Source organism: Lucilia sericata, unplaced genomic scaffold, assembly GCF_015586225.1.
Source record: "Lucilia sericata isolate MDLA Ls3-8-SP2 unplaced genomic scaffold, ASM1558622v1 Contig000255F_arrow, whole genome shotgun sequence".
In the NCBI taxonomy this organism is placed as follows: domain Eukaryota; kingdom Metazoa; phylum Arthropoda; class Insecta; order Diptera; family Calliphoridae; genus Lucilia; species Lucilia sericata.
Genome location: NW_023994281.1, coordinates 375,675 through 401,972, shown reverse-complemented (window position 1 = coordinate 401,972; position 26,298 = coordinate 375,675). Strand labels below are relative to the sequence as shown.

The following is a 26,298-nucleotide window of genomic DNA, read 5'->3' as shown; positions in this document are numbered from 1 at the left end:
AATCGATTTAGAAAATGATTCTGAGCCGATTGTTATACTTTAGGCTGGATGTAGGACCAATATGTATATGTATGTAAAATATAAACTAAATACAAGTGTGTATTGGGGTTATGACTTTTTGGGCGCCAAAATACCATAGTACTGCCTTAAAGCTAATACTGTCCTGATAATATAAGGCTATTTTTTAAGTCAATTCGGTCAAAAAACTTCCCGCACCGAAAGCAATTCCTAAAATGCTTTCGTTCGTTATTTTTCAAAATTATTTTAATAATTTTCATATAAAAGTAGATTATTTTCTACAACATGCTATTATCGCGATTTGTTAAAATTTCTATATCAAGGATTTAAAGAACAATGTTCTCTTTAAGATAATATAATACAAATGCAAAAATGTTGTCAAAAATATTTATTTTTCTTATATAGAAAAAGTAAAATTTATACAAAATTTCATCGCCTTTGGTGCAGGAACTTTTTTCACGATCACGAAAAAATAATATTATATTCCTTAACATCTGTTCACGCCCTACAAGCTCTTGCTATGGTATTTTTGATATTTGCAAAAATTGCAAAAAGCAATTACCCTAGTGTGTATGTACTTTTATTTTCACTCAAAAGTAACTGAAACAGGGTTTTGTCTAAGATAATTTTTTACATTTACAAATGGTATAATTGTAAAAGAATGAAAAACGTGTCCGTGCTAAGTTTAGAAGTTTCATTATAATTTGACTTTGCTAAACTTTGTGTAATAGATTATCTTACAAAAACGCGACCACTTGAGGAAACTTTAGAATAAAAAGCTAATAAAATGATTTTGCTTTGTTTAATAACTCAATTTAAAATTGACATTTCCTATTTTATCCAGGAAAATTTCTGCAATACGAATAGTACTGGAAATATTTTCAAAATTGCAAATAAAGGTCTATATATAAATATATTTTTCCTTACAAATTTTTTTTGAACGTTCGTCGTTTTATAAAACGAAATCCTCAATCAATCCCAAAATAATTAATATCTCATAAAAATATTAATAAATTCTTAAGAAATAAAATATTTATGAATTTTCTAAATCCACTAAAAAAGGAGACCCTAAAAGGAGACCCTTTAATTTTATAAATTTTTATTATTTATTGAATTACATACCTCTTTATTTTAATGATAGTTATTGATTTACACTTTTTTATTTTATTTATTACATATTTATAAATTTTACATGCATACTACACTTTTTATTTAATTAATTTTCTATTTGCAATTTTATTTATTATATTTTTCATTTTACATATTTAAAACACTTTATTTATTAATTTACTTTTTAATTTTTTTATTTCATATTTTATTTCTTCATATTTTTTTCATAAACTTATATGTTCCTCCTCCCCACCATTCATCACTTTCATTGCAATTAACGAACGACCACACAAAAAAGAATTCATAAAAGGGACGCTTACAAATTGCAAATTTCTTTATAACTTCCGACACTTTTTTCACGTATTTACCATGAAATTTTTGTAAATATTTTTATATAAAAATATTCGTTAATAATTATATTTCACATTTATGCAAAAATATTTAGGATTTTATTACTTTTACAACAATAAATAATTAATTTTCTAAGAGCGTTTCCAAAAAAACAACCGCAACACTTTAAAAATTCAATAAAACTAAAAAAACAACTGCACACACAGACGTACAAACACATGTTTGCAAATATGCAGAGAGCAGAGATCACACGTTGTTGTTATTGTTTTTATTACAATTAGAGTTCAACTAAAATGTCAACAAGTGGGAAAAAAATACATATGTATGTAAACAAAGTGGTGAAATTGTGGGAGATGACAATTTTAAAGCAAATAATTGTAAACAAAATAAAATTTTAGCATTTTTAAAAGTTAATTTTTAAATAGATTAGAGCCTTTATTTACACTTTGTACATTAATTAAATTAGAAGGCCCATTCATTAGGAAAATCGGCAGTAACATTTAGATTTATAAAAAACTAAATATTGCCGATTTTTGCATAGAATGTAGAACATTAACATCAAGAGCTCTATTAGGGGGTTACAGTTGTAAGAGGGCTAGGCGAAATAATGGGCCGATTTCAACCGTTCCAAGAGAAAAGAATGTGAAAATTTTCATCTTGAAAAATGCGACTTGTGGCGTATGCAAATGTTTACCTGGATCTACAGACGGACGGACGGACAGACTTACGTAGACAGTATCACACATAATACACTCTCCTCTATAGCTGTAGGGTATAAGCTTACCTATTACTAAATTAAATAATTTAAAATTTAACAACTTTTGTACCATATTTTTACTTGGCAATTCTTTTGATTTTATTTATCTGAAGCGCCCTCTATAGCTGTTAAACCCAAGGGTTAAAGACTCCACTAAATTTTTATTAAAATATTTCAACGCAAATTAACCCTTAATATGTCTTAAGAAAATATAGAAGAAAACTTTTATATTCGGTCAACAAAACATTACTTTTTTTATTAGTTAAATGTTAATTTTAAATAAATTTTTCGTTAAAAACTACTAATTTCAGTTGTTTTTTTATTTATTTTGAGGTCTTTTCTTTACTAAAAATAACTTAACAAATTGTGAAATAATTAAAGATCTTTAAACGACTTAAGCTTGCAAGTTAAGAAATGAAATAAACTTGAAATAAAGATAGTTTTAAAGTTTTTAGAATTTCAACTTTTAAAATATTTAATGCAAATATTTTTTCAAAAACTATTAATTTCATTATTTTTTTATTTGTAAATGTTTAAAAGAAAAACAAATGTTTGTAAGGATTAAAAGTTAAATGTCAAGAGAAATGTTTAAAACATTAGCAACATCTCCATAATTGTAATAAAAAAAAGTTTAAATACACCAGTAGATAAATGTTAGTTGAAAAAGAGAACACTCTAACGTAAGCAGCAATTAAAAGGGGGAAATTTACTTTTTTTTGTAGGGGTTTCAAATATTTTCTTTAATTTAATTACAATTTACAAGAGTTTTATTAAAACATAACACAATTGCAGCAAGATAATGAGGTTTATTTTTGGACATGTTTTCATAGCTTTTGTTATTTTTATTTAGATGTATTAGTGTGACAGGAAGAACTGGGAATCTAGAGTTTTGTTAAAGAACTAGTAGCAGACACACACAGTGAAGTTGGAAAAGAAATACAAAAGTTTACATTAAACCTAAACAAATGCAATTTTACAATATAAAAAAATTGTACATAAGAAAAATAATAATTATAAAATAATTATAACTGGCGGTGTTGATGGCTTCTTAAAAGAGTTTATTTGTGTGGGGATTTTGCACAAAAAAAACTGGCTTTAATTTTACAATATTTAAAATGCTTCGATTCTATTTCTTATTGGAACAAAGAAGAAATTAAATCAATACCATTTAAATATTCTAAAATGTTTCCGTTTTTTAACAAAAAAAAAGAAGGAAACAAATGCTTTCCTTATTAAATTTGTTTTTAGCTAGAAATAAGTGTTAAGTTTGTTTTTGGAAAGCTTAAGGTGTTTGGGTCTTTTTGTTTATACAGATTCTTGTTATTACCAATTTTTGTTCTACGCTGTGTTTTTATTTGGTTTTAGGTTTCTTTTGTTGTTAATAATTTTTAACCAATAATCCCTATTTTTTATTATTGAAATCAATTTATAGTTTTGTTTGTTTCTTTTCAGTGTTTTTGTTTTCTTTGTTATTTCTTTCAGTACTTAAGGTTAACCAATAATAAGACCACAACCTAATCTAAATTGATTTTTGGTATGATTTAAACGTCCACTTAAAGCAAATGAAAATGGCAATGGCTGCAAACGTTTCTCTAATACACCGCATACATTCCAGTTAGAGTCGAAGGAGCCTAAAAAGATGAAAAGAAAAATAACGATAAAAGTAAAAAAAAAAATAAAAGTAAAATAATTTAGATATGTTCGCGTATATAAAGAAGTAGTTTCTGAACTAGATATTATAATAATAGTAGCACTAGTGTCGCTTAAAGTCTGATCTAAACTAGAATTGAACTATAACTAAACTAAAATTGAACTGAACTAGAATTGAACTAGAACTGGGCTAGAATTGAACTAGACCTGAACTAGAACCAAACTAGAACTAGAACTGAACCAAAACTGAACTACAACTGAACTAGAACCGAACTAGAACTGAACTAGAACTGAACTACAACTGAACTACAACTGAACTAGAACCGAACTAGAACTGAACTAGAAAGGAACTAGAACTGAACTAGAACTGAACTAAAACTGAACTAGAACTGAACTAGAACTGAACTAGAACTAAACTAGAACTGAACTAGAACTGAACTAGAACTGAACTAGAACTGAACTAGAACTGAACTAGAACTGAACTAGAACTGAACTAGAACTGAACTAGAACTGAACTAGAACTGAACTAGAACTGAACTAGAACTGAACTAGAACTGAACTAGAACTGAACTAGAACTGAACTAGAACTGAACTAGAACTGAACTAGAACTGAACTAGAACTGAACTAGAACTAGAACTGAACTAGAACTGAACTAGAACTGAACTAGAACTGAACTAGAACTGAACTAGAACTGAACTAGAACTGAACTAGAACTGAACTAGAACTGAACTAGAACTGAACTAGAACTGAACTAGAACTGAACTAGAACTGAACTAGAACTGAACTAGAACTGAACTAGAACTGAACTAGAACTGAACTAGAACTGAACTAGAACTGAACTAGAACTGAACTAGAACTGAACTAGAACTGAACTAGAACTGAACTAGAACTGAACTGAACTAGAACTAGAACTGAACTAGAACTGAACTAGAACTGAACTAGAACTGAACAAGAACTGAACTAGAACTGAACTAGAACTGAACTAGAACTGAACTAGAACTGAACTAGAACTGAACTAGAACTGAACTAGAACTGAACTAGAACTGAACTAGAACTGAACTAGAACTGAACTAGAACTGAACTAGAACTGAACTAGAACTGAACTAGAACTGAACTAGAACTGAACTAGAACTGAACTAGAACTGAACTAGAACTGAACTAGAACTGAACTAGAACTGAACTAGAACTGAACTAGAACTGAACTAGAACTGAACTAGAACTGAACTAGAACTGAACTAGAACTGAACTAGAACTGAACTAGAACTGAACTAGAACTGAACTAGAACTGAACTAGAACTGAACTAGGACTGAACTAGAACTGAACTAGAACTGAACTAGAACTGAACCAAAACTGAACTAGAACTGAACTAGAACTGAACTAGAACTAAACTAGAACTGAACTTGAACTGAACTAGAACTGAACTAGAACTGAACTAGATCTGAACTAGAACTGCACTAGAACTGAACTAGAACTGAACTAGAACTGAACTAGAACTGAACTAGAACTGAACTAGAACTGAACTAGAACTGAACTAGAACTGAACTAGAACTGAACTAGAACTGAACTAGAACTGAACTAGAACTGAACTAGAACTGAACTAGAACTGAACTAGAACTGAACTAGAACTGAACTAAAACTGAACTAGAACTGAACTAGAACTGAACTAGAACTGAACTAGAACTGAACTGAACTAGAACTAAACTAGAACAATAATTTTCCAATTTACATTTTTAATTGTTTATTAATATGATACTGGATGAGTTCGATCTCTACCTTTTATTATACGATCACACCTAAGGAACCTTAATTAATCAGTAAGACGTCATTCACGTCTAAGGGTTATTTTATTTAGTAAAGTCCAAAGAAAGATGCGAAACTACTTTTCTCACAAAAAAATCTAAATAAATGTATCACTCACCTCTAAACACAACATCAGCTTTGGGCAAGTCCACCTGATAACCTAAAGTAGCAACGGATTCTTGCATTCTTAGACTAGTTTCGACTTCCACACCAATTTGTAATTGTTCACTGGCCTTTTGGTAGTAGCAAATGTGTACACCGCTGGGACCCAAGGTGCCAGACCATGTTGAATCGCCATTGGTATAACGACCGACAGCAGAAAGAACAGCAATTTGACCACCAGGAACATTGGGACCATATTGATAGGCGAGTTCGGCACCCAAGGCAATACTCTTGGTAACCGATTGCAAATAGTGACCCACAAAAACACCGGAATTGTTGAAAATATTGGGATTACCAACGGTCAATGAAGCGGTAAAGTCATCACCACGATAATCTGTGGTCAATTGGGCGGCGGTAATTTTTGATTCTTGAATCTAAAATACAAAGAAATTATCTAATTAAAGGCAAACGAATAAAATACAATATAAACCCACCTGCGAGGCAAATTTACAACGGATACGTGGTGAGAATTGATGAATAACATTGGCGTTCAAGTTGCCCGAGGGATCGATATCACCCAACAATACGGGGAAGGCCTCAGAGGGACTGAATTGTTTGGTGCCCACATAAGTGGCTCCGAAACGATAACCGCTAGGTTGTGTGCTGCACAAGTTCAGAGTGTGCGATACTTGGAAGTGATTGCTGAGACCTTTGTTCAACATGACTTTGGCACCCTCAAAGGTCATGGCCTGTATATCTGCAATTATCATTGAAATATTAATTCAATTTCACAAAAACTCTTCAATTTCATTCATTTTTTCACAATTTTCCATTCACATGCTTGTAGGTTATGTCATCAGCAGCGAAGCCAATAACCCTCAACCAGCTCTGCTCAATCATGTTTTTGTTTTCATTTTATCAACCATCGAACACACACTTACGCATAATACTTACCTTTACATTTTTTATGCAATTCCTCAACAGTTCCGGGATTATCTAATTTTGTTTCTTTCACAACTTTCTCCACTGCCTGACCACCGCTGTAGGCGCCAGGAGCTGCTGGTTCTGGCATTCCCAATTTGTCCAAAGAAGCGGCGGCGCTGCTCGGCGTCGACGAAGATGCTGCCATAACATTACCCATTCTGCTTGTTTTTAAATTTTTTCTTTATTCCCGACTGATAACTACTTTGCTGTTCGAAATTTATTTACACTCGCGCTCACACACAAACACCGCACTGAATTTTTACTCAATTCCTTTTTGGACTCTAATCGTTTTCCGATTTTAGGGAATTTTTGTATAATTTTTTCAACAGAATTTGCACGTTTTGTATGTTTTAACAATTCCCGTCGCACCGATAAAAATTGGGAAACAATTTTTCTAACATTCATATAAAAATTTTCTACGAAAAGAGCAAAAACTCCAATTGACAGTTGTGAGGTGGATATATACAATAAGTTGTTCTCATGACACGTGCGTGGTGAAATTAATTGTGATAATAGCAAATTAACCGCTGTCATGTGAATTGACTTTAAAAGAACACTTACCGAAATAATTTCCTTTTAAAAATATGTATGTATGTTGCAATAGATTTCGGAAATTCTTCAATAAATTGAAAAACTATTGTAAATAAACTGATAAATTGTTTCTTCAATTTTATAAACAAAATTTATCGAATATTTTCTTTTCATATTAAAAATAACACACCAAAATTTATTGAAAATGTATTGAAAAATTAAAATAAAAGTTAACGAAAATTTTTTATAAAAAGAAAATTTATCGAAAATTTTCTATAAAAAGAAAATTTATCGAAAATTTTCTATAAAAAGAAAATTTATCGAAAATTTTCTATAAAAAGAAAATTTATCGAAAATTTTCTATAAAAAGAAAATTTATCGAAAATTTTCTATAAAAAGAAAATTTATCGAAAATTTTCTATAAAAGAAAATTTATCGAATAAAAGAAAATTTATCGAAAATTTTCTATAAAAAGAAAATTTATCGAAAATTTTCTATAAAAAGAAAATTTATCGAAAATTTTCTATAAAAAGAAAATTTATCGAAAATTTTCTATAAAAAGAAAATTTATCGAAAATTTTCTATAAAAAGAAAATTTATCGAAAATTTTCTATAAAAAGAAAATTTATCGAAAATTTTCTATAAAAAGAAAATTTATCGAAAATTTTCTATAAAAAGAAAATTTATCGAAAATTTTCTATAAAAAGAAAATTTATCGAAAATTTTCTATAAAAAGAAAATTTATCGAAAATTTTCTATAAAAAGAAAATTTATCGAAAATTTTCTATAAAAAGAAAATTTATCGAAAATTTTCTATAAAAAGAAAATTTATCGAAAATTTTCTATAAAAAGAAAATTTATCGAAAATTTTTAAATTTTATCAAAAATTTCATTAAAACAATATATATGAAAAATAGAGTAAAGAGGGGGTGGGGAATAACAAAATGACTTTTTAACATTTCTAAAAAATGTTCTATAAGATATTTTAATAAAATTTCTATAGATAAAATAAAAATTTTAAAATTGAGATTTTATGAAAATGTTCAGAGAAATAATATACATATAATCAAATATTTGTCGTTTCGTTTTATAAAATGGGATCCTATGAATAATTTAAGATTTGTTTCTGTACTGATTTAATATAGTAAAGAGAGTATAAACTTTTAATTGGACTTACCGGTTTTCAATAATTATCTTATTCACCCTAATTGCATTTATTTTATTTACATTTTTAATGCATGTTTTACAAGATATAAAAAACTTAAAAAATTTATTAAACATTAACTAATTTTATATCAAAACATTATGTTTTATTCAATTATTTCATTAACACTTATTTTTTACATTTAAAAGGCCTTATTGTGGCAATGCCATCTTTATTTCATTTTTAATATTTATATTTTATTTTTATATAAAGAACTTTTTCATTTAACTAACCTATTTTATAAATATTTAAATATAAACATAAATACATACTTTTAATATTTTATTAAACTAGCACTTAACTTTCTTTTTTAATTTTTAATTTTTTTAATTCTCTTATTTATATTAAAAGGCCATGTTGTGGCAATGCCATCTTTATTTAATTAATTGAACTTCCGCTCTTTATTAAACTTTTACTAACTCTTTTCTTCACACATTTAAAATACACACACACTTTTCATTTCCCATTTAAGAACTTTTTATTTGTGGCAACTAGCGCCATCTTTATTTTTATTTTCAATAATGGCTTTACACATCTCAAGATTTACCTAAAGCTTAACAGCAACAAGCAACACACATATTCATTTCATAACCCGACACAATACGAACAAACCCACAAACTAACGAACGGCCCAACAAAAGAAAAACAGCTATCGGCATTGCAATTGCAATTCATTTTCATCGAACTTTAAACACTTTTTTCGTAAAATCCTCGTATTTTATTGCAATTGTTTTAATTTAATTATATCAAACAAATGTTTCTTCATGTTTTTATGCAAAAATTATCACATTTTATCAACTTTTAATTAAATTAATTCAAGATTTCGCGGAGCTCAAACACTTGTCAACCGAACCGTACAAAATTTCTGCGTAAACTGAAAATTGCAAAAGAAGAAGGAGAAAGGAGTATAAGAAATTATGACAGTATGCGAGTTTATAATAAAGAGATGGTTACTTTAGGTAGTGTATGTGCAGTTGACTTAACTTACATTAAACTTTAATAGCTAATGATGTTATATGGATAACAGTAGAGATATGGATATTCTATTGTTGGGGTGGTTACTTAATGATGTTAAATTTATAATGATCATTGCACTGTGGTATAGGAACTTTTATTATTGGAAATACATAATTCGGTATCTTTGGAACTATTGGATATATCGCAATGAAATTTCACATATTTGGAGTTGAGGTGCTTTCGTGTTAATTGAAAGTTGTAGGTTATCGTGGGCGGAATGGGGCCAGTGAGTAGCCCCTCAAAATTCATCATCTCGAGTTAACTTTTAAAAAACCGTCAAAAGTCCATTTATAATCTGAATGATCTGAAATTTAAAATATCACTACTTCTTGGGAAGATCTAAAAAAATACGCTACATGTGTGGCTTATCTGTTTTGCTTTAAGTGATATTAAGGATAATTTTTTGTATTCTTAATTTTTCCTGGTGTACTTTTAGTTTTTTTAATGTGGCTAGCCTACGGAGGGTCGTAATTTTTTTTCAAATATCCTCTAGTTTTCTGATAGAATTCTTAATAAATATGTAAAACAAAAACCACTTCTCAACAGTTATCTTGTCGCTATAAAAAGTTAGACGCGTCCAAGGTTGCCCCATGTAAAAAGGGCAGTATTGTTTTAGGTTTTTTCCCAAAAAAAATCCTATATTCTTTCTTTTATACATATATACAAATTTTCTTCGGGACTATATACAAATTTTATATTATCCGGAGAGACAACTTAATGTAGAAACGTGCTAAATAAAATTTGGTTTATTCAAGTGGATACTGCCTCCAAACTTGGTCAATTTTGATTTGAATAAAAAAAATTAAAACGCAAAGCACCGATCTTCACATTGGTCCCATATTTATATAGCCATATATGTATGTTCCTTAAATATTTACAAAGTCTTTCTCTTATCACACGTTAAATAACGTCACAGTGGGCACTTTTATTAAAAAAATAATTTTTTGGAATTTCGATATTTGTATACAGAAAATGAGAGAACTGGTAACAGTATTATTTTAGAAGGACTTAGATCTATATACACATGTCCATATTTCGATATCGTTATCCGTTCAAATTTTACCTTAATTCAAATTTTATACATATTTGTAATATTAAAAAAATCTCTATATTATGATTTTTTTTACTTTTTCGTAAATAGTGTTCTAATAAAAGATCCGTTATATTATATATCTTTTAAAGTTTAATCCTTAAGCTATTATGATTTCAAACTCCATGTTATGATTTTTTTACTTCTTCTAATAAAAGATAAGTCATTATGTTTTCAATAATAATTCGACGATACTAAATGTATAAAAACTATAAACTTAATCACCACAAAGTTTCCAAACTTATACTCCTTTTGATATTATTAATGCTTTTTTATGATTTTCAAGCAAATTTCGCTAATTAGTCCTGCCCCTGAAGAGGAAAATAAATTTTAACCCATCGAATTCTTCCATTATCCGATTGGGTTAAAACTTATTAATAGTTAATTTTAGATAATTTAATTTTCCGAAAAAGTAAATAAATAATAATGTAGAGATTTTTTAAATTCACAAATATAAAATTTGAATTAATGTAAAATTTGAACGGATAAAGATATCAGAATAGAATTTTGGACATATATAGACCCAGATCGTTTACAAATATCGAATTTCCTAAAGCGGAAAAAATGTATTCCAAAAAAAATTGTTTTTTGATAAAAGTGACCACCATGTGATAGTAGACATACTTTGTATATATTTTTAAGTTGGTTAGATCGGCGCTTTGCGTTTTTAAATTTTTTATTCAAGTCAAAATATATTTTTCAAATTTGACCAAGTTTGGATAGGGCTGGGTGGGGTAGTGTCCGCTTAAATGAGCCAAATTTTATTTTGACCGTTTCTACATTAAGTTCTCTTCTGAATCATAAAAAATGTATGTAAATATAGTACTGAATAAAATTTGTTTCTATAAGAGAAAGAATATAAGCCCTTTTTTGGGAAAAAAATAAAAAAGACAGCACTTTTTACATGTTGCAACTTCGGTTGCGTCTGACTTTTTATAGCGACAAGATAACTGTTGAGAAATTGTTTTTGTTTTATTTAGAATTTTACCAGAAAACTATAGAATATTTTAAAAAATTAACGGCCTCCGTAGGCTAGCCACATTTAAGAAACTAAAAGAAGATCGGGAAAAATTTAGAAAAAATTAATCCGAAATATCTCTTAAAGAAAAAGAGGTAAGCCACACATGTAACTGATTTGTAGATCTTCTCAAGTAGTCATATGTTAAATATGAGATCATTCAGATTAAACATGGATTTTTGACGATTTAAAAGAAAAAATATAACCGAGGTGATCAATTTTGAGGAACTACCCACCGGCCCCATTCCGCCCACGATCACCTACAACTCTCAATCAACCCGAAAGTACCTCAGCTCCAAATATGTGAAATTTCATTGCGATATATGCAATAGTACTTAAACCACAGTGCAATGATCATTATAAATTTAACATCATTAAGTAAACACCCCAACCATAGAATATACCCCAATTGTTTTCCATATTACTTCGTTAGCTATTAAAGTTTAATGTAATTTAAGTCAATTGCACATACACTATCCAAAGTAACCATCTCTTTATAATAAACTCGCATACTGTCATAATTTCTTATACTCCTTTGCTCCTTCTTCTTTTGCAATTTTCAGTTTAAGCAGAAATTTTGTACGGTTCGGTTGACAAGTGTTTGAGCTCCGTGAAATCTTTAAATAGTTTAATTAAAAGTTGATTAATTGTGATAATTTTTGCATAAAAATATGAAGAAACATTTGTTTAATATAATTAAATTAAAAAAATTGCAATAAAATACGAGGATTTTGCGAAAAAAGTGTTTAAAGTTCGATGGAAATGAATTGCAATTGCAACGCCGATCGTTGTTTTTCTTTTGTTAGGCCGTTCGTTAGTTTGTTCGTAGTGTGTGTTGTTGTGAAATGAATGTGTGTGTTAGTTTTTGTTGTTAAGCTTTAGGCAAAAGTTGTGAAGTGCAAGGAAATGTAGAAAATAAAAATGAAGATGGCGCTAGTTGCCACAAATAAAAAGTTTTTTAAATGGGAAATGAGAAGTTTGAGTGTGTGTTTTAATACAATTAAAGAAAGTTTAATAAAATAGGAAGTATTGTTAATAAAATAAAGATGGCGTTGCCACAACATGGCCTGTTAATATAAATAAGAAAAAATTTAAATTAAAATGGAAAATGTATTTTAAGATTAATAAAATATTTTTTTTTTATATTTAAATATATATTGAAGGAGCAAAATATTATTGTAAAGGTGATTGTTTTACATAAAAATTAAAAAATAATTAAAATTTTGAAATAAAATAAAGATGGCATTGCCACCCTATGGCCTTTTAATGTAAATTTAAATTTAATAAAAGAAGTGTTTAAAGTGTGTTTCATTAAAAAAATCAATATGTAAATAAAATTTTAAAAAGAGAAATTGAATGTATGTTTTAAAATATTAAATATAAATTTTATTCTGCAACTAAGGTGAACAAAAATTTGTGAAAAAGAGGCAAGTGCAATTAAATATTCTTTCTCATCTAAATTGAAATTTAACTTTTATTTATCTAAAAATTTAGTTTTTATTTATTTAATAAGAATATTAATATTTTTCACCAATAACTTTGTATATTGTTTGGTAACTATGAGATCTTAAAACTGTCAAATATGTATTATAAAAAATCTTAAAAATTTTCTGTTTATAAAAATTTTCGGTAAATTTTCAATAGAAATTCTCTTTAAATATACATATGTACATATTATAAATTTTTTTCAAATATTTATAGAATATTTTCTCGTCAGGTTTTCATAGAAAATTTTAAAATTTTGTAAAAAAAAAAAAAATTATAGAAATTTTAAGAATATTTTAAATATTTTATAGAACTTAGTTTTCTTTTTTATAGAAAGTTATTAATTTGTTTACAGACAATTTGTATAACTACTTATAAAATTTATTTTTATAGCAAACTTTTGTTTAATATTCTGTTTAAAGAAAATTTTCCTCAGATTTTCTATTTATAGATTTTTTAGATTTTCTATTCATATGAAATGTTCTTTCTATACATTCTTTAAATTTAATGTTAATCGTAAGATTTTCATATAAAAATTATTTTAACAGACAGAATATATAACGGTTAACGATAACCGGAGGTGGAGATAACTTTACATGGTTAAAATGGGTTTAGTGTTAAATAAATTTTCTCTTTAAAGAAATTACACACAACATTTTGTTCAGTATTTCAACACAGTAATCACCCGCTGTATCGTAAAATGTCAGCAGCCGCCGTCGTTAATGTTTGTCGACACAGGTCTATGAAAGAGGCGCAAAAGTATTTATCTTATTTCACTTGAATTTTCATTGATTTAAAAAAACTTGAATGAAAAGCATTTAGAAATGCCACCAAACCGTAAAGGAAGTGCAGCAAAGGTATAAATAAATAAATAAAACTAAAGGAAATCTCAAAATCTTTATGTTCAATTCCTTAGGCATCTGTTGCCAAAAAGACCAAAACAACTGAAGAATCTACAAAATTAAAGGAAGACCAACCAGTTCTCTATATCGAATACTGTCGCTCCCCGGTAGCTTTAGTTAGTAAAGCTGTTGTTGAGTCTAAGGAGAATTCAGTTGAGGATACAACGATTTTGGTGGTGGTACCCCTTGTTTTAAGGAGCTGTATTAAACGATTGATTTTTTTGTTGGATGTAAAGATAGATAGACATTAATAACTTTAATAAGGCATAGAAATCTTAAGGCTTGTTAAATAAAACATTTGTTTAAAGATATCTATACCGTTAGTATAATTATATTAATTGCAAGATCTGTACATTTAAACAAAATTATTACAAATATACTTCAATATTTTTTAATTCTTTCTAAAACTTGAAGATCAGAAGTAGAGGGAACATGTCCTGATTAAAAGCAACTAGGTGTCAAGAAGAGGATTATATTTCGAGGTATTTTACGATAACCAGATACATACTTAAGAAATTAATTTTTAACAAATCTTTGTCATTCCCAGATACTAAATCACCTTTTAAGCATTAATAATTAAATATTCTTTAACTGGAATATCGGAAACTCCTTATACATACTAACATTTTAAACAAAATAAATCTAGAATATTAGTCGGCTGGGACGACTATTTGATACTCTACACCAGTTATCAATATAATTAAAAAGTGATTTGTTTCATTAAAGTAAAATATTTATATTAAATTTTAGTTTAATTACGACAAGTGTATGTATTTTAGCAATTTATTGATACACTAAAATTGGATGGTATAATGGATAAAGAAATAAAAAAATTGGATTCAGTTCATAATAACACACTTATGATCGAAGAGAATATGGAAATGGTTTCACTTTTAAAATAATAAAAGAGTTTGTCTTTTTGTTGCTGTTTCAAAAAATTAATGGAATTTAAAAGGAATTTGAGATAAAAATGTTTAGGTCTCCTACATTTAAAAATTGAGATAACTCCTGATTTTATGATTATAAATATGGTAGGTTGACCTATTCAAATAGATCTACATACATACGTACATACGTCACATCTTCCTTAAATTCTACAATAAACTTCACTTTACTACAATTTCATATAATTTTTATTCTTAATAATGATCATTATAAATTTAACATCATTAAGTAATCACACCTGCTATTGTCCATATTAATGCGTTAACGACTAAGTTTAAAGTTAAGTCAATTGCACATACACTATCCAAAGTAACCATCTCTTTATTATAAACTCGCATACTGTCATAATTTCTTATACTCCATTCTCCTTCTTCTTTTGCAATTTTCAGTTTACGCAGAAATTTTGTACGGTTCGGTTGACAAGTGTTTGAGCTCCGTGAAATCTTTAAATAGTTTAATTAAAAGTTGATTAATTGTGATAATTTTTGCATAAAAACATGAAGAAACATTTGTTTAATATAATTTAATTAAAAAAATTACAATAAAATACGAGGATTTTGCAAAATAAGTGTTTAGTTCGATGAAAATGAATTGCAATTGCAACGCCGGTTGCTGTTTTTGGTTCGTTCGTTAGTTTGTGGGTTTGTTCGTATTGTGTCGGGTTATAAAATGAATGTGTGTTATTTTTTGTTGTTAAGCTTTAGGCAATTGTTGTGAAGTGCAAGGAAATGTAGAAAATGAAGATGGCGCTAGTGGCCACTAATAAAAAGTTTTTAAATGGGAAATGAGAAGTTTGTGTGTTTTAATAGAATTAAAGAAAGTTTAATAAAATAAAGATGGCGTTGCCACAACATGGCCTGTTAATATAAATAAACAAAATTTTAAATTAAAATGGAATATGTATTTTAAAATTAATAAATTATTTTTTGTTTATATATAAATAAATATTGAAGTAGCAAAATATAATTGTAAAGGTGATTGTTTTACATAAAAATAAAAAAATAATTAAAATTTTGAAATAAAATAAAGATGGCATTGCCACCCTATGGCCTTTTCATGTAAATTTAAAATGTGTCTTCAATTTAATAAAAGAAGTGTTTAAAGTGTGTTTCATTAAAAAATCAATATGTAAATAAAATTTTAAAAAGAATAATTGAATGTATGCTTTAAAATATTAAATATAAATTTTATTCTGCAACTAAGGCGAACAAAAATTTGTGAATAAGAGGCAAGTGCAATTAAATATTATTTCTCATCTAAATTGAAATTTAACTTTTATTTATCTAAAAATTTAGTTTTTATTTATTTAATAAGAATATTAATATTTTTCAACAATAACTTTGTATATTGTTTGGTAACTATGAGATCTTTTAAAATTTCAGAAAATTTGAAAATTTCCTTTGCATTTTCTAGTTAAAGAAATTTTTTTATTAAAATTAATTTTTATAGTAAACTTTTGTTTAATATTCTGTTTAAAGAAAATTTTCCTTAGATTTTCTATTTATAGATTTTTTAGATTTTCTATTCATATGAAATTTGTTTATCGTAAGATTTTCATATAAAAATTATTTTAACAGACAGAATATATAACGGTTAACGATAACCGGAGGTGGAGAACTGTCAATATATCTTAAAGTTAAAAATAACTAGAAATGGTGAAAATGGGTTTAGTGTTAAATAAATTTTCTGTTTAAAGAAATTACACACAACATTTTGTTCAGTAATCACCCGCTGTATCGTAAAATGTCAGCAGCCGCCGTCGTTAATGTTTGTCGACACAGGTCTCTGAAAGAGGCGCAAAAGTATTTATCTTATTTCACTAGAATTTTCATTGATTTAAAAAACTTGAATGAAAAGCATTTAGAAATGCCACCAAAACGTAAAGGAAGTGCAGCAAAGGTATAAATAAATAAATAAAACTAAAGCAAATTTCAAAATCTTTATGTTCAATTCCTTAGGCATCAGTTGCCAAAAAGACCAAAACAACTGAAGAATCTACAAAATTAAAGGAAGACCAACCAGTTCTCTATATCGAATGCTGTCGCTCCTGATCGGTATTCAAAAGGCGGGCAGAAGCACTGCACCGCGAGATCACCACTTTATTGTTACCTCTTAAATTAGATTTAGAATTACAATTAGCCATTAACGCCGATGGACCACCGCGTCGAGGATCTTTTGAAGTGTCAATTGCAAATGTCCCATCCGAAAATGTTGAGGAACGTTCTTTAATATGGACGGGGTTGAAAAATACCCCAAGAGCTGCTAAATTTCCTTCGGCCGAAAATATTGTTAAAGAACTTAAAGTCTTTTTGAAACTGGCGGGTGAGGATCAATTGAAAAAGGAGGAAGATAAGCCTCCGGCAACTTTAGTTAGTAAAGCTGTTGGTGAGTCTAAGGAAAAGGAGAATTCAGTTGAGACTTCACCTATTAAAAAAGCCAAACGCGGTAGACCTAAGAAAAAGTAAATTTGTCTATTTAGGTTTTTTCTTTTCATTTGTCTTTTCATTTTATAACTCTTATGACTTTAGTAGTGGTAAAACCTGTTTTAAGGAGCCCTACTAAACGATGCATTTTTTGGTTGGATGTTAAGATAGGTGGACTTTAAAAACATAAATTAGACATAGAAAACTTATGGCTAATATTTGTTAAATAAAACATTTGTTTATAAAAAATTAAGATTGTAATTATTTGATTTTTTGCAGTAAATGCCAGATGTGTACATGTAACACTCTCTTAAACAAATTGTAATAAATGCAAATATGTAGGTGCTTCGATGATATTTATTCTTTATAAAACTTGTAGATGAGGAGTAGAGTAAACGTGTTCTGATTAAAACAAACTAGGTGTCAAGAAGAGGATTGTATTTCGACGCAGTTTTGCGATGGACAGATATTTAAGACGTTTAATTTTTAACAAATGTTCCTAGCTGTTCGTCAATGGTCCCGAAAAAGACAGTGATTTCCATAACGACTAACCACCTGCTTAGCTCTATTTCCTCTTTGTCACTGATGTATTCTAAAAGAGGGTGAATATACAGAGTGGATACTTCAAAATCAAACTTAAGCTATTCGTAATCTATGGAGTGAAGATTGACTTCCTCGTAGGAAAAGCTCATGTTAAAATAGCTAGTCACAGTCGGTGGCTAGGGGTAACACTAAATGGTAGGTTTAAAAGGTTATTTGGGACTGTCCGACCGAACTGCTGAGTTAGTTGTTTCCAGATACTATATTAACTATTAAACACTATTAAAGAAATATGTACATATATATTAACGTAGAGTTGTACATATTTTTATACCCTACACCACTTTAGTGGGGAGGGTATACTGGATTTGTGTTGATGTTTGTAGCATTCAAAAATATTCGTCCTAGACCTTTAAAGTATACCAATCGGCTTAGAATCGTTTTCTGAGTCGATTAAGCTATGTCCGTCCGTCCGTCTGGCTGTCCATGTAAACCTTGTGCGCAAGGTACAGGTCGCAATTTTCAAGATAATTGGATGAAATTTGGCACGCACGTTTTATTTGACCCAAGGACGAAGTCTTTTGAAATGGTTAAAATCGGTCCATTATTTCACCTAGCCCCCATAGAACAGAACCCCCCGAAAAGGGCTTCTGAGCTCATAATTATGTTAAATGAGCTCATAATTATGTTAAATATAATATATCGGATCAAGGAATATTGAAGATAAATGCTTTATTATGAAAAATAAATCACATTTAATATTCATAACTGGTGTAGGGTATCATATGGTTGGTCACGCCCGACTATACTTTCTTACTTGTTTTATTATAAAAATCGTTCAATGAACCAAAATTTATATGCAAACAAGTTACAAAATAATTCCCACAACCGAAAAAATCTGGCATCTTTAATTTCAATAAATTAAATTTTGATAAACAATAAACATCTGTTTAACACAAATTTTCTTTAATTTTAAAATTTCTTCCGACATTAACAAAATAAATACAGAAAACATTATTTAAAAAGACTTTTATTTATTAACTTAAACACATGCATTTGGAATAGCATTATCGGTGAAAATACCCTCTTGTTTATTTTGCTCCTCTTCATCCTCCAATAAAAATTCTTCGCTTTCACTTACAACGAGCTATTTTTCCTTCTTTTCGGCCGACAGAGAGTTATACAAACGATTCACCTCATTGGCAATCAATTTATCAACAATAATACCATTAGCATCAACAAAATTGGCGCAAGATTTTACACTAGTAGCCTCTCTTAGAGATTTGGAATCTTTTACCGACAGCACCAAGGTGTATTTATCATCGTATTTCTTCATATCCGAACTGGCTTCCCAGATTTTCTGACTGCCATTCGATGACTTTTCAACGGCTACAGCAAAAGTGCCCTTTTCACGGAATGTTGTGTGCAGTGTTAAAATGCCCATTAAAACAAAATAGGCGACAACGCAGAACATAAGAACTGGTTTCGATTCAGGGAATGGATGTGTGAAATCCCAGCCATGAGCTAAAACTGCAACTCCCACAGCCAAAGTGCAGAGAACCAGGCGGGTATTGATTAAACCAAATTGTTCCTTCAATTGTGGTCTGGTGGCGAATAAAGCATTCTTGACAGCATCATCGAGAGCATGTTTAACGGCTGTGGCATCCCATTTGTTTACTTTTACTTCCTAAAGGGGGGAACGGAAAAATTTGCACTATTATTAAAAAATTCTGCAAAAGCAAAAAACCACAAATATGACGTGGTCCATAAGAAAATACTTGGCTTTTTGTCGAATTTAGTTGATTTTTTACTTTGTTAAAAAAAACTTTACTTACTACCTCTTCCATTTGTTGTTTTTCATTATTTTTTGTCATTTTTAAAAGTAAAATTCAATAATTTTTTTAAGAAAATGCAGAAAAATCTTTTTTGTTTGTGCTACAAAAAAAGTGACAACGCGACACACAGTTGTTTTTTAAATTAAAAGCCGCATAGAGTTGTATTGCATTAACAAATAAAATACTACTTTTTTTCTACTACTCTGCAAGCAAATGTCAAAATTCTTATTAGTTTCACAATTTTGTTCGCGTCCGGTTCATTTTAAGCGCCTAAAGTATTAACGAGTTTTAAATCGTTAATAAAAGTGTTATAAAATAATTGTTTAAATATAAAAAGTGTCGGAGAACGTAAAATAAAGATTTGTTTATGAAATAATATTATTGCTTTTGTGTAAATTATGAAATTACTTGAAAAAATCCAATTGGAAAAAGTATTAACAGTTTTGCAAGTCTCTTTGTGTGTGTGTGTTTCTTTGCAAATAGAGCTCAGTTGTGAAAAAAAGTATTGCAAGTTACATTTTATGGCAGATTTGATAAATAAGGTATGGAATTGAATTGGCTAATTGGTTTAGGAATTTGCTTTTATTTTACAATTATTGTAAAATTTATATAAAACAAATAATTTCCTTGGAACTGGTTTAGGAATTTGCTAAGTGCATTTCAATAAAGAAATTCTTTTTTTACACCACAGTGGTGAAATTTTTATTTCAGCAAATTTGCTCAGCCTCAGCAAAAACTGTTTTTTTTTATATGAACTCAGCATCGAACTGAAAGGCGGGGTTTCTCAGCAAAATGTTCCCGTAAAGAATGTACGTGTTTGTGTGTCGAAATCAGCAAAAATTTAATTTATGGTGGGTTGAAATAACCCACCACTATTTTCTAAACTGAAACGTTATTTAGCGTTCGTATATCTTCGTGTTTGAGTCGATTAAGACATGTCCGTCCGTCCGTCCGTCTGTCCGGCTGGCTGGCTGTCCATGTAAACCTTGTGCGCAAGGTACAGGCCGCAATTTTCAAGATAATTTGATGAAATTTGGACCAAGCATGTTTTTTGGCATAAGGACGAAGCCTATTGAAAATGGTTGAAATCGGTCCATTATTTCACCTAGCCCCCATACAACCGTACCTCCCGATTTGGGCTTTTTATGCCATAATTACGTCAAATATACTATTATCTCTCTAAAAATTGGCACAAATAAGTTTTATATAAGTATAAATGACACTGCAGATTTTTGTAATGATCGGCCCTTATTTGACCCTAGCCCCCATACAAACCCCCCTTCGTTATTTAAGGAACTACTGCCGATTTTAGGTTTTTCGTTTAAAAATCGAATTTTCGTGGGATATAAGAGTGATCACATATTTTCACTATTTTCTCAATTGTAGCGTTATTTAAGGAACTACAGCCGATTTTAGTATTTTCATATACAAATCGATTTTTGATGGAAAATGTGAGTGATCACAGATTTTCAATATTTTCTCAATTGGAGCGTTATTTAAAAAACTACAGCCGATTTTATGTTTTTCATACAAAAATCGATTTTGCAGCCGATTTTAGATTTTCTATATAAAAATCGATTTTTGGTGGGAAATATGAGTGATCACAGATTTATTATTTATATTTTCTATATAAAAATCTGTTTTTCAAGGGAAATATGAGTGATCACAGATTTTCACTATTTTCTCAATTGGAGCGTTATTTAAGGAACTACAGCCGATTTTAGATTTCTTATATAAAAATCGATTTTTGGTGGGAAATATGAGTGATCACAGATTTTCACTATTTGCTGAATTGGAGCGTTATTTAAGGAACTACAGCCGATTTTAGATTTCTTATATAAAAATCGAATTTCGAAGGGAAATATGAGTGATCACAGATTTTCACTGTTTTCTCATTTGGAGCGTTATTTAAGGAACTACAGCCGATTTTAGATTTTCTATATAAAAATGATTTTTAGAGGGAAATATGAATGATCACAGACTTTCACTATTTTCTCATTTGGAGCGTTATTTAAGAAACTACAGCCGATTTTATGTTTTTCATATAAAAATCGATTTTTGATGGAAAATATGAGTGATCACAGATTTTCACTATTTTCTCAATTATAGCATTTTTTAAAGAACTACAGCCGATTTTATATTTCTTATATAAAAATCGCTTTTCGAAGGGAAATATGAGTGATCACAGATTTTCACTATTTTCTCAATTGGAGCATTATTTAAAGAACTGCAGCCGATTTTAGATTTTCTATATAAAAATCGAGTTTTGATGGAAAATATGAGTGATCACAGATTTTCACTATTTTCTCAATTGGAGCATTATTTAAAGAACTGCAGCCGATTTTAGATTTTCTATATAAAAATCGATTTTTGATGGAAAATATGATTGATCACAGATTTTCATTATTTTCTCAATTGGAGCGTTATTTAAGAAACTACGGCCGAATTTATGTTTTTCATATAAAAATCGATTTTTGATGGAAAATATGAGTGATCACAGATTTTCACTATTTTCTTAATTGGAGCGTTATTTAAGGAACAACAGCCGATTTTAGATTTTCTATATAAAAATCATAAGTTTTATTTTAGTAAAATAACAGATTTTAGGTACATTTTCTGCCAAAAAGCTGCAAAACTCTATAATTTATTTTACGTATGATTTAAAATTTTACTGAGTAACTAACAGAGAAAAATTAAGTAAAATTAGATGGAGATGAAAAATCCATAACCCTTGAGTGGGATGACATTTTTAAAACCCTTTTTTATTTGCTAGATGTGACTTTGGGCTTCAATAATGGTCATATAACTTAAAAATCGACCCAATAGAAAAACAAAATGGAGGTTTAAGGCTAACTTTTTTGTTTTTAGTTGAATTTTAGTATAAAGTAAAGTTTTATTTCTCCACCCCAAAACTGACTTTAAATATTATTTATAAGGCTGACAACAGTTTTATATGTTTTTATGAGCAACCCCACCCTCTATTGGTGTTCCGCCCATTTTAGTTTTTAATATTTACATATATTGATATTAAAGTTATTTGTACAGAATGTGGTAATTTCCCAGATAAACTAATTTTAGTATCTTTTTCATATGGACCATGCCACGTCCACTATATTTGGTACTTTCATGGGCTAAATATTTATATTCATACTAATATACAAAATTTGGTGACTCTAGCTGTTATAGTATCCCAGATATATACATACATATGTACATACATATTTGTGTTTAATGTATTTGAGGGATACCACGCCCACTTTTGCTAGTTCGCCCATTCCAAGCCTAGATATACAAATTTTAGTATTTTATTAATATGGGAGAATTGTTTATACGGATGTCAAAGTTGATTTGGTCGATTGGTTGATTTGAGGACTCTAGCTGTTATAGTTTCCCAGATATACATACCAATTTTAGTATTTGACTAATATGGGAGATATCACGCCTAATAATGCTAGTCCGCCCACTTTTCTTATCTTCTTGAAATGTGTATATAGATGTCAAAGTTTTCAGTTATCAAAATTTGTAGACTTTAGCTATTGAAGTTTCTGATATACATATATGAACTATAATGCGTATTTTCTATATGGAAGTGGCACCTCGTTCATTTAAAATTGCAAAACAAAATGTTGCTTTTAATTCCTTTCAGTTAATGTTAACATAGTGATGACATTGGAGACAAGTACTTACAATGCTCGCTTAAAAATAACTACTTAAATAAGTACTTACAAATAGGAAGCTAAACATTTCACTCTGAATACGAACCTAGGTCTCTTCTTTGTTCATTCGTTCTCGTACTCACAACACCACCGCTTAGTTAATTTAATGGTCATCAAATAATGATTTGAAAGCTACAAATTAAAACTCTAAATAATGTACTTACTTATCCGATTATATGTAAGTCATTATTAGAGTATTTTAAAGTAATGTACACCGTATTTGTAGTCATTGAAAAGTAAGTGGTTGTGTGAGTGGAAGGCATTACCGAGTTTTGGTTGGGTATATATTTTTTTCGTTCTTTGAACATTATTCACTCTTTTGCGGGCTATTAATTTAAATTCTTTAACATGATTTAATACAACCTAAACCTTAAATTGTAATTAAAAAGTTAGTTTTCTTTTTTGCATATTTTTTTAATATTTATTAAGACAACTTTCTTTTTACGCATCTTAAATTATTTTTCCCCTTTTTCACACACATACATAGATAAAAGGTCATGTCAGAAAATGCAAAATTAATTAAACAAATTAAAAAAAAATGTAAATACTAAAGGGGTTTATTGTCTTATTTATTAGTACATAGTAATACATTTAATATGGTGCTGAATATTATTATACTTTTTCATTCTATTTTCAAAAAAAAAAGTACTCATATATTAATGTTAAATTATGAGATTTTAATTACGTTTAAATAGACTAATAATTACAAGCTGTTTCTGTTTAATGTTTAAATATTTATTGAGGCAATAGCAACTTTGTTTTGGTTTTCTTTTCTTTGAGGGGCCACAGACCATATAAGAAATTTGTATGTATTCGAGTGCCGAATTTAATGGCAAATTTATTAAACAATTTAAGTGTCTTTTAATTTTTTCCTATAAAATGTTTTTAAACTTTATTATGTCTTGCAGCTTTGGCCCAGACAATTAAATTTTAATTTGTGTCGGGAATTTATGACTTTAGTAGGTATTTTTATTTTTATATATTATTTTGGTCACAAACAAATATTGCTGGCCAAATGGGTTGTATTGTATTTAAAAAAGGTGAAATATTTTCTAAGTAAAATTTAAATTGTATCACGAAGATGATACAATTACGATCACCATAAGCCCGTTGTATAGAAAACAGACTAGAGACTCTGGGAATCGCACCCATGACGTCTAGACTGATACACTATAACACTACCAACCAGGATACCAAGGCATCTTTATACCCTACACTACTATAGTGGGGACGGTATTTTGCGTTTGTGCTGATGTTTGTAACAGCCAAAAAAATATTAGTCCTACACATATACGAATCGGCTCAGAATCACTTTCTGAGTCGATTTAGCTATGTCCGTCTATCCGCCTGTCCGTCTGTCGTTTATTTCAAAATGTATTTATTTCTTCCTCAACTATTTCCTTAGCCTATATATTTACTTAAATCCAACAACTTAGTTTTTCTCAACGTTTTCCGTAAAGTCATGAATATAATTGAATTGAAGTTGTTTTGCAAAAACAAACTCATTTTTTACACGTAAGTGTCAAATTTAAAATGCTAAAAAAGTACAAGAGTTTACAATATGACACACCAAAAATAGAAATTTACTGTGCATTAGAAATAAATAACACAAAACTTTAGATTGTAAAGAGCATTTTTGCTCATAAGCTAAATCTATTTTCATACAAACAAAAAATAAAGTCATATATAAAGGAAAAAGGACTTGATGTTGAATTCTATGTAGTATAAATAAAATAGTAATAAATAACGTTGTTATAAAACTACAATTGGGCAAAGTCATGGTGATAATGGTAGAAAACTTTTGCATACTTAATGAATTTTATTAAAGTGAAAAATGACAGACTGGCCGAATAAGAGATTCTGTTTTTTTGAAAATATTTTAAAGCAAAAAGGGGGATTTTTAAATAGATTTGAAAAAATTTTTCATAAAAGTTTTTTAAGGAAAGATTGAAAATTTTCGATTAATTTTATTTTTTAAAAACAAATTTCCATAAATTTTCCTTTTATATAAAATTTTCCATAAATTTTCTTTTTATAGAAAATTTTCCATAAATTTTCTTTTCATAGAAAATTTTCCATAAATTTTCTTTTTATAGAAAATTTTCCATAAATTTTATTTTTATAGAAAATTTTTCATAAATTTTCTTTTTATAGAAAATTGTCCATACATTTCTTTTTATAGAAAATTTTCCATACATTTTATTTTTATAGAAAATTGTCCATACATTTTCTTTTTATAGAAAATTTTCAATACATTTTCTTTTTATAGAAAATTTTCCATACATTTTCTTTTTATAGAAAATTTTCCATATATTTTCTTTTTATAGAAAATTTTCCATACATTTTCATTTTATAGAAAATTGTCCATACATTTTCTTTTTATAGAAAATTTTCCATACATTTTCTTTTTATACAAAATTTTCAATAAATTTTGTTTTTATAGAAATTTTTCCATACATTTTCTTTTTATAGAAAATTTTCCATACATTTTCTTTTTATACAAAATTTTCAATAAATTTTGGTTTTATAGAAAATTTTCCATAAATTTTCTTTTTATGGGAAATTTTTCATAAATTTTCTTTTTATAAAAAATTTGTCATACATTTTCTTTTTATAAAAAATTTGTCATAAATTTTCTTTTACATTTTAGAGAAATTTTTCCATAAATTTTCTTTTTATAGAAAATTTTCACTTAACTTTCTTTTTATGGAAAATTTTCACTTATTTTTCTTTTTATAGAAAAGTTTCATTTAATTTTCTTTTTATGGAAAAGGTTTACTTAATTTTCTTTTTATAGAAAGCTTCCTATAAATTTTAT

At 28.4% G+C, this 26,298-nt stretch overlaps 3 protein-coding genes across 4 annotated transcripts; 1 reads left to right on the top strand and 2 right to left on the bottom strand.

Moving 5' to 3' along the window:
* Positions 1-3,022: 3,022 nt before the first annotated feature.
* On the bottom strand, positions 3,023-7,231 carry LOC119602817 (mitochondrial import receptor subunit TOM40 homolog 1). Its single transcript, XM_037954562.1, has 4 exons — positions 6,745-7,231; positions 6,285-6,547; positions 5,807-6,224; positions 3,023-3,867 (listed from the first exon to the last, which is right to left on the bottom strand). Exons 1-4 carry the CDS (start codon positions 6,929-6,931, stop codon positions 3,728-3,730), a joined length of 1,008 nt encoding a protein of 335 aa, XP_037810490.1. The 5' UTR covers positions 6,932-7,231; the 3' UTR covers positions 3,023-3,727.
* A 9,482-nt stretch (positions 7,232-16,713) lies between these two features.
* LOC119602823 (selenoprotein BthD-like) lies at positions 16,714-17,704 on the top strand. The gene is made up of 2 exons (XM_037954574.1): positions 16,714-16,865; positions 16,925-17,704. Exons 1-2 carry the CDS (start codon positions 16,833-16,835, stop codon positions 17,429-17,431), a joined length of 540 nt encoding a protein of 179 aa, XP_037810502.1. The 5' UTR covers positions 16,714-16,832; the 3' UTR covers positions 17,432-17,704.
* A 1,239-nt stretch (positions 17,705-18,943) lies between these two features.
* On the bottom strand, positions 18,944-20,050 carry LOC119602822 (signal peptidase complex subunit 2). Of its 2 annotated transcripts, none has more exons than XM_037954572.1 (2): positions 19,765-20,050; positions 18,944-19,616 (listed from the first exon to the last, which is right to left on the bottom strand). In XM_037954572.1, the coding sequence occupies exons 1-2, from the start codon at positions 19,801-19,803 to the stop codon at positions 19,077-19,079; spliced, it is 579 nt and encodes a 192-aa protein (XP_037810500.1). In that variant the 5' UTR covers positions 19,804-20,050; the 3' UTR covers positions 18,944-19,076. The 2 variants fall into 2 exon arrangements, with proteins under 2 accessions (XP_037810500.1, XP_037810501.1); XM_037954573.1 differs by having other exon boundaries at positions 19,768-19,916.
* Between the last annotated feature and the right edge of the window lie 6,248 nt (positions 20,051-26,298).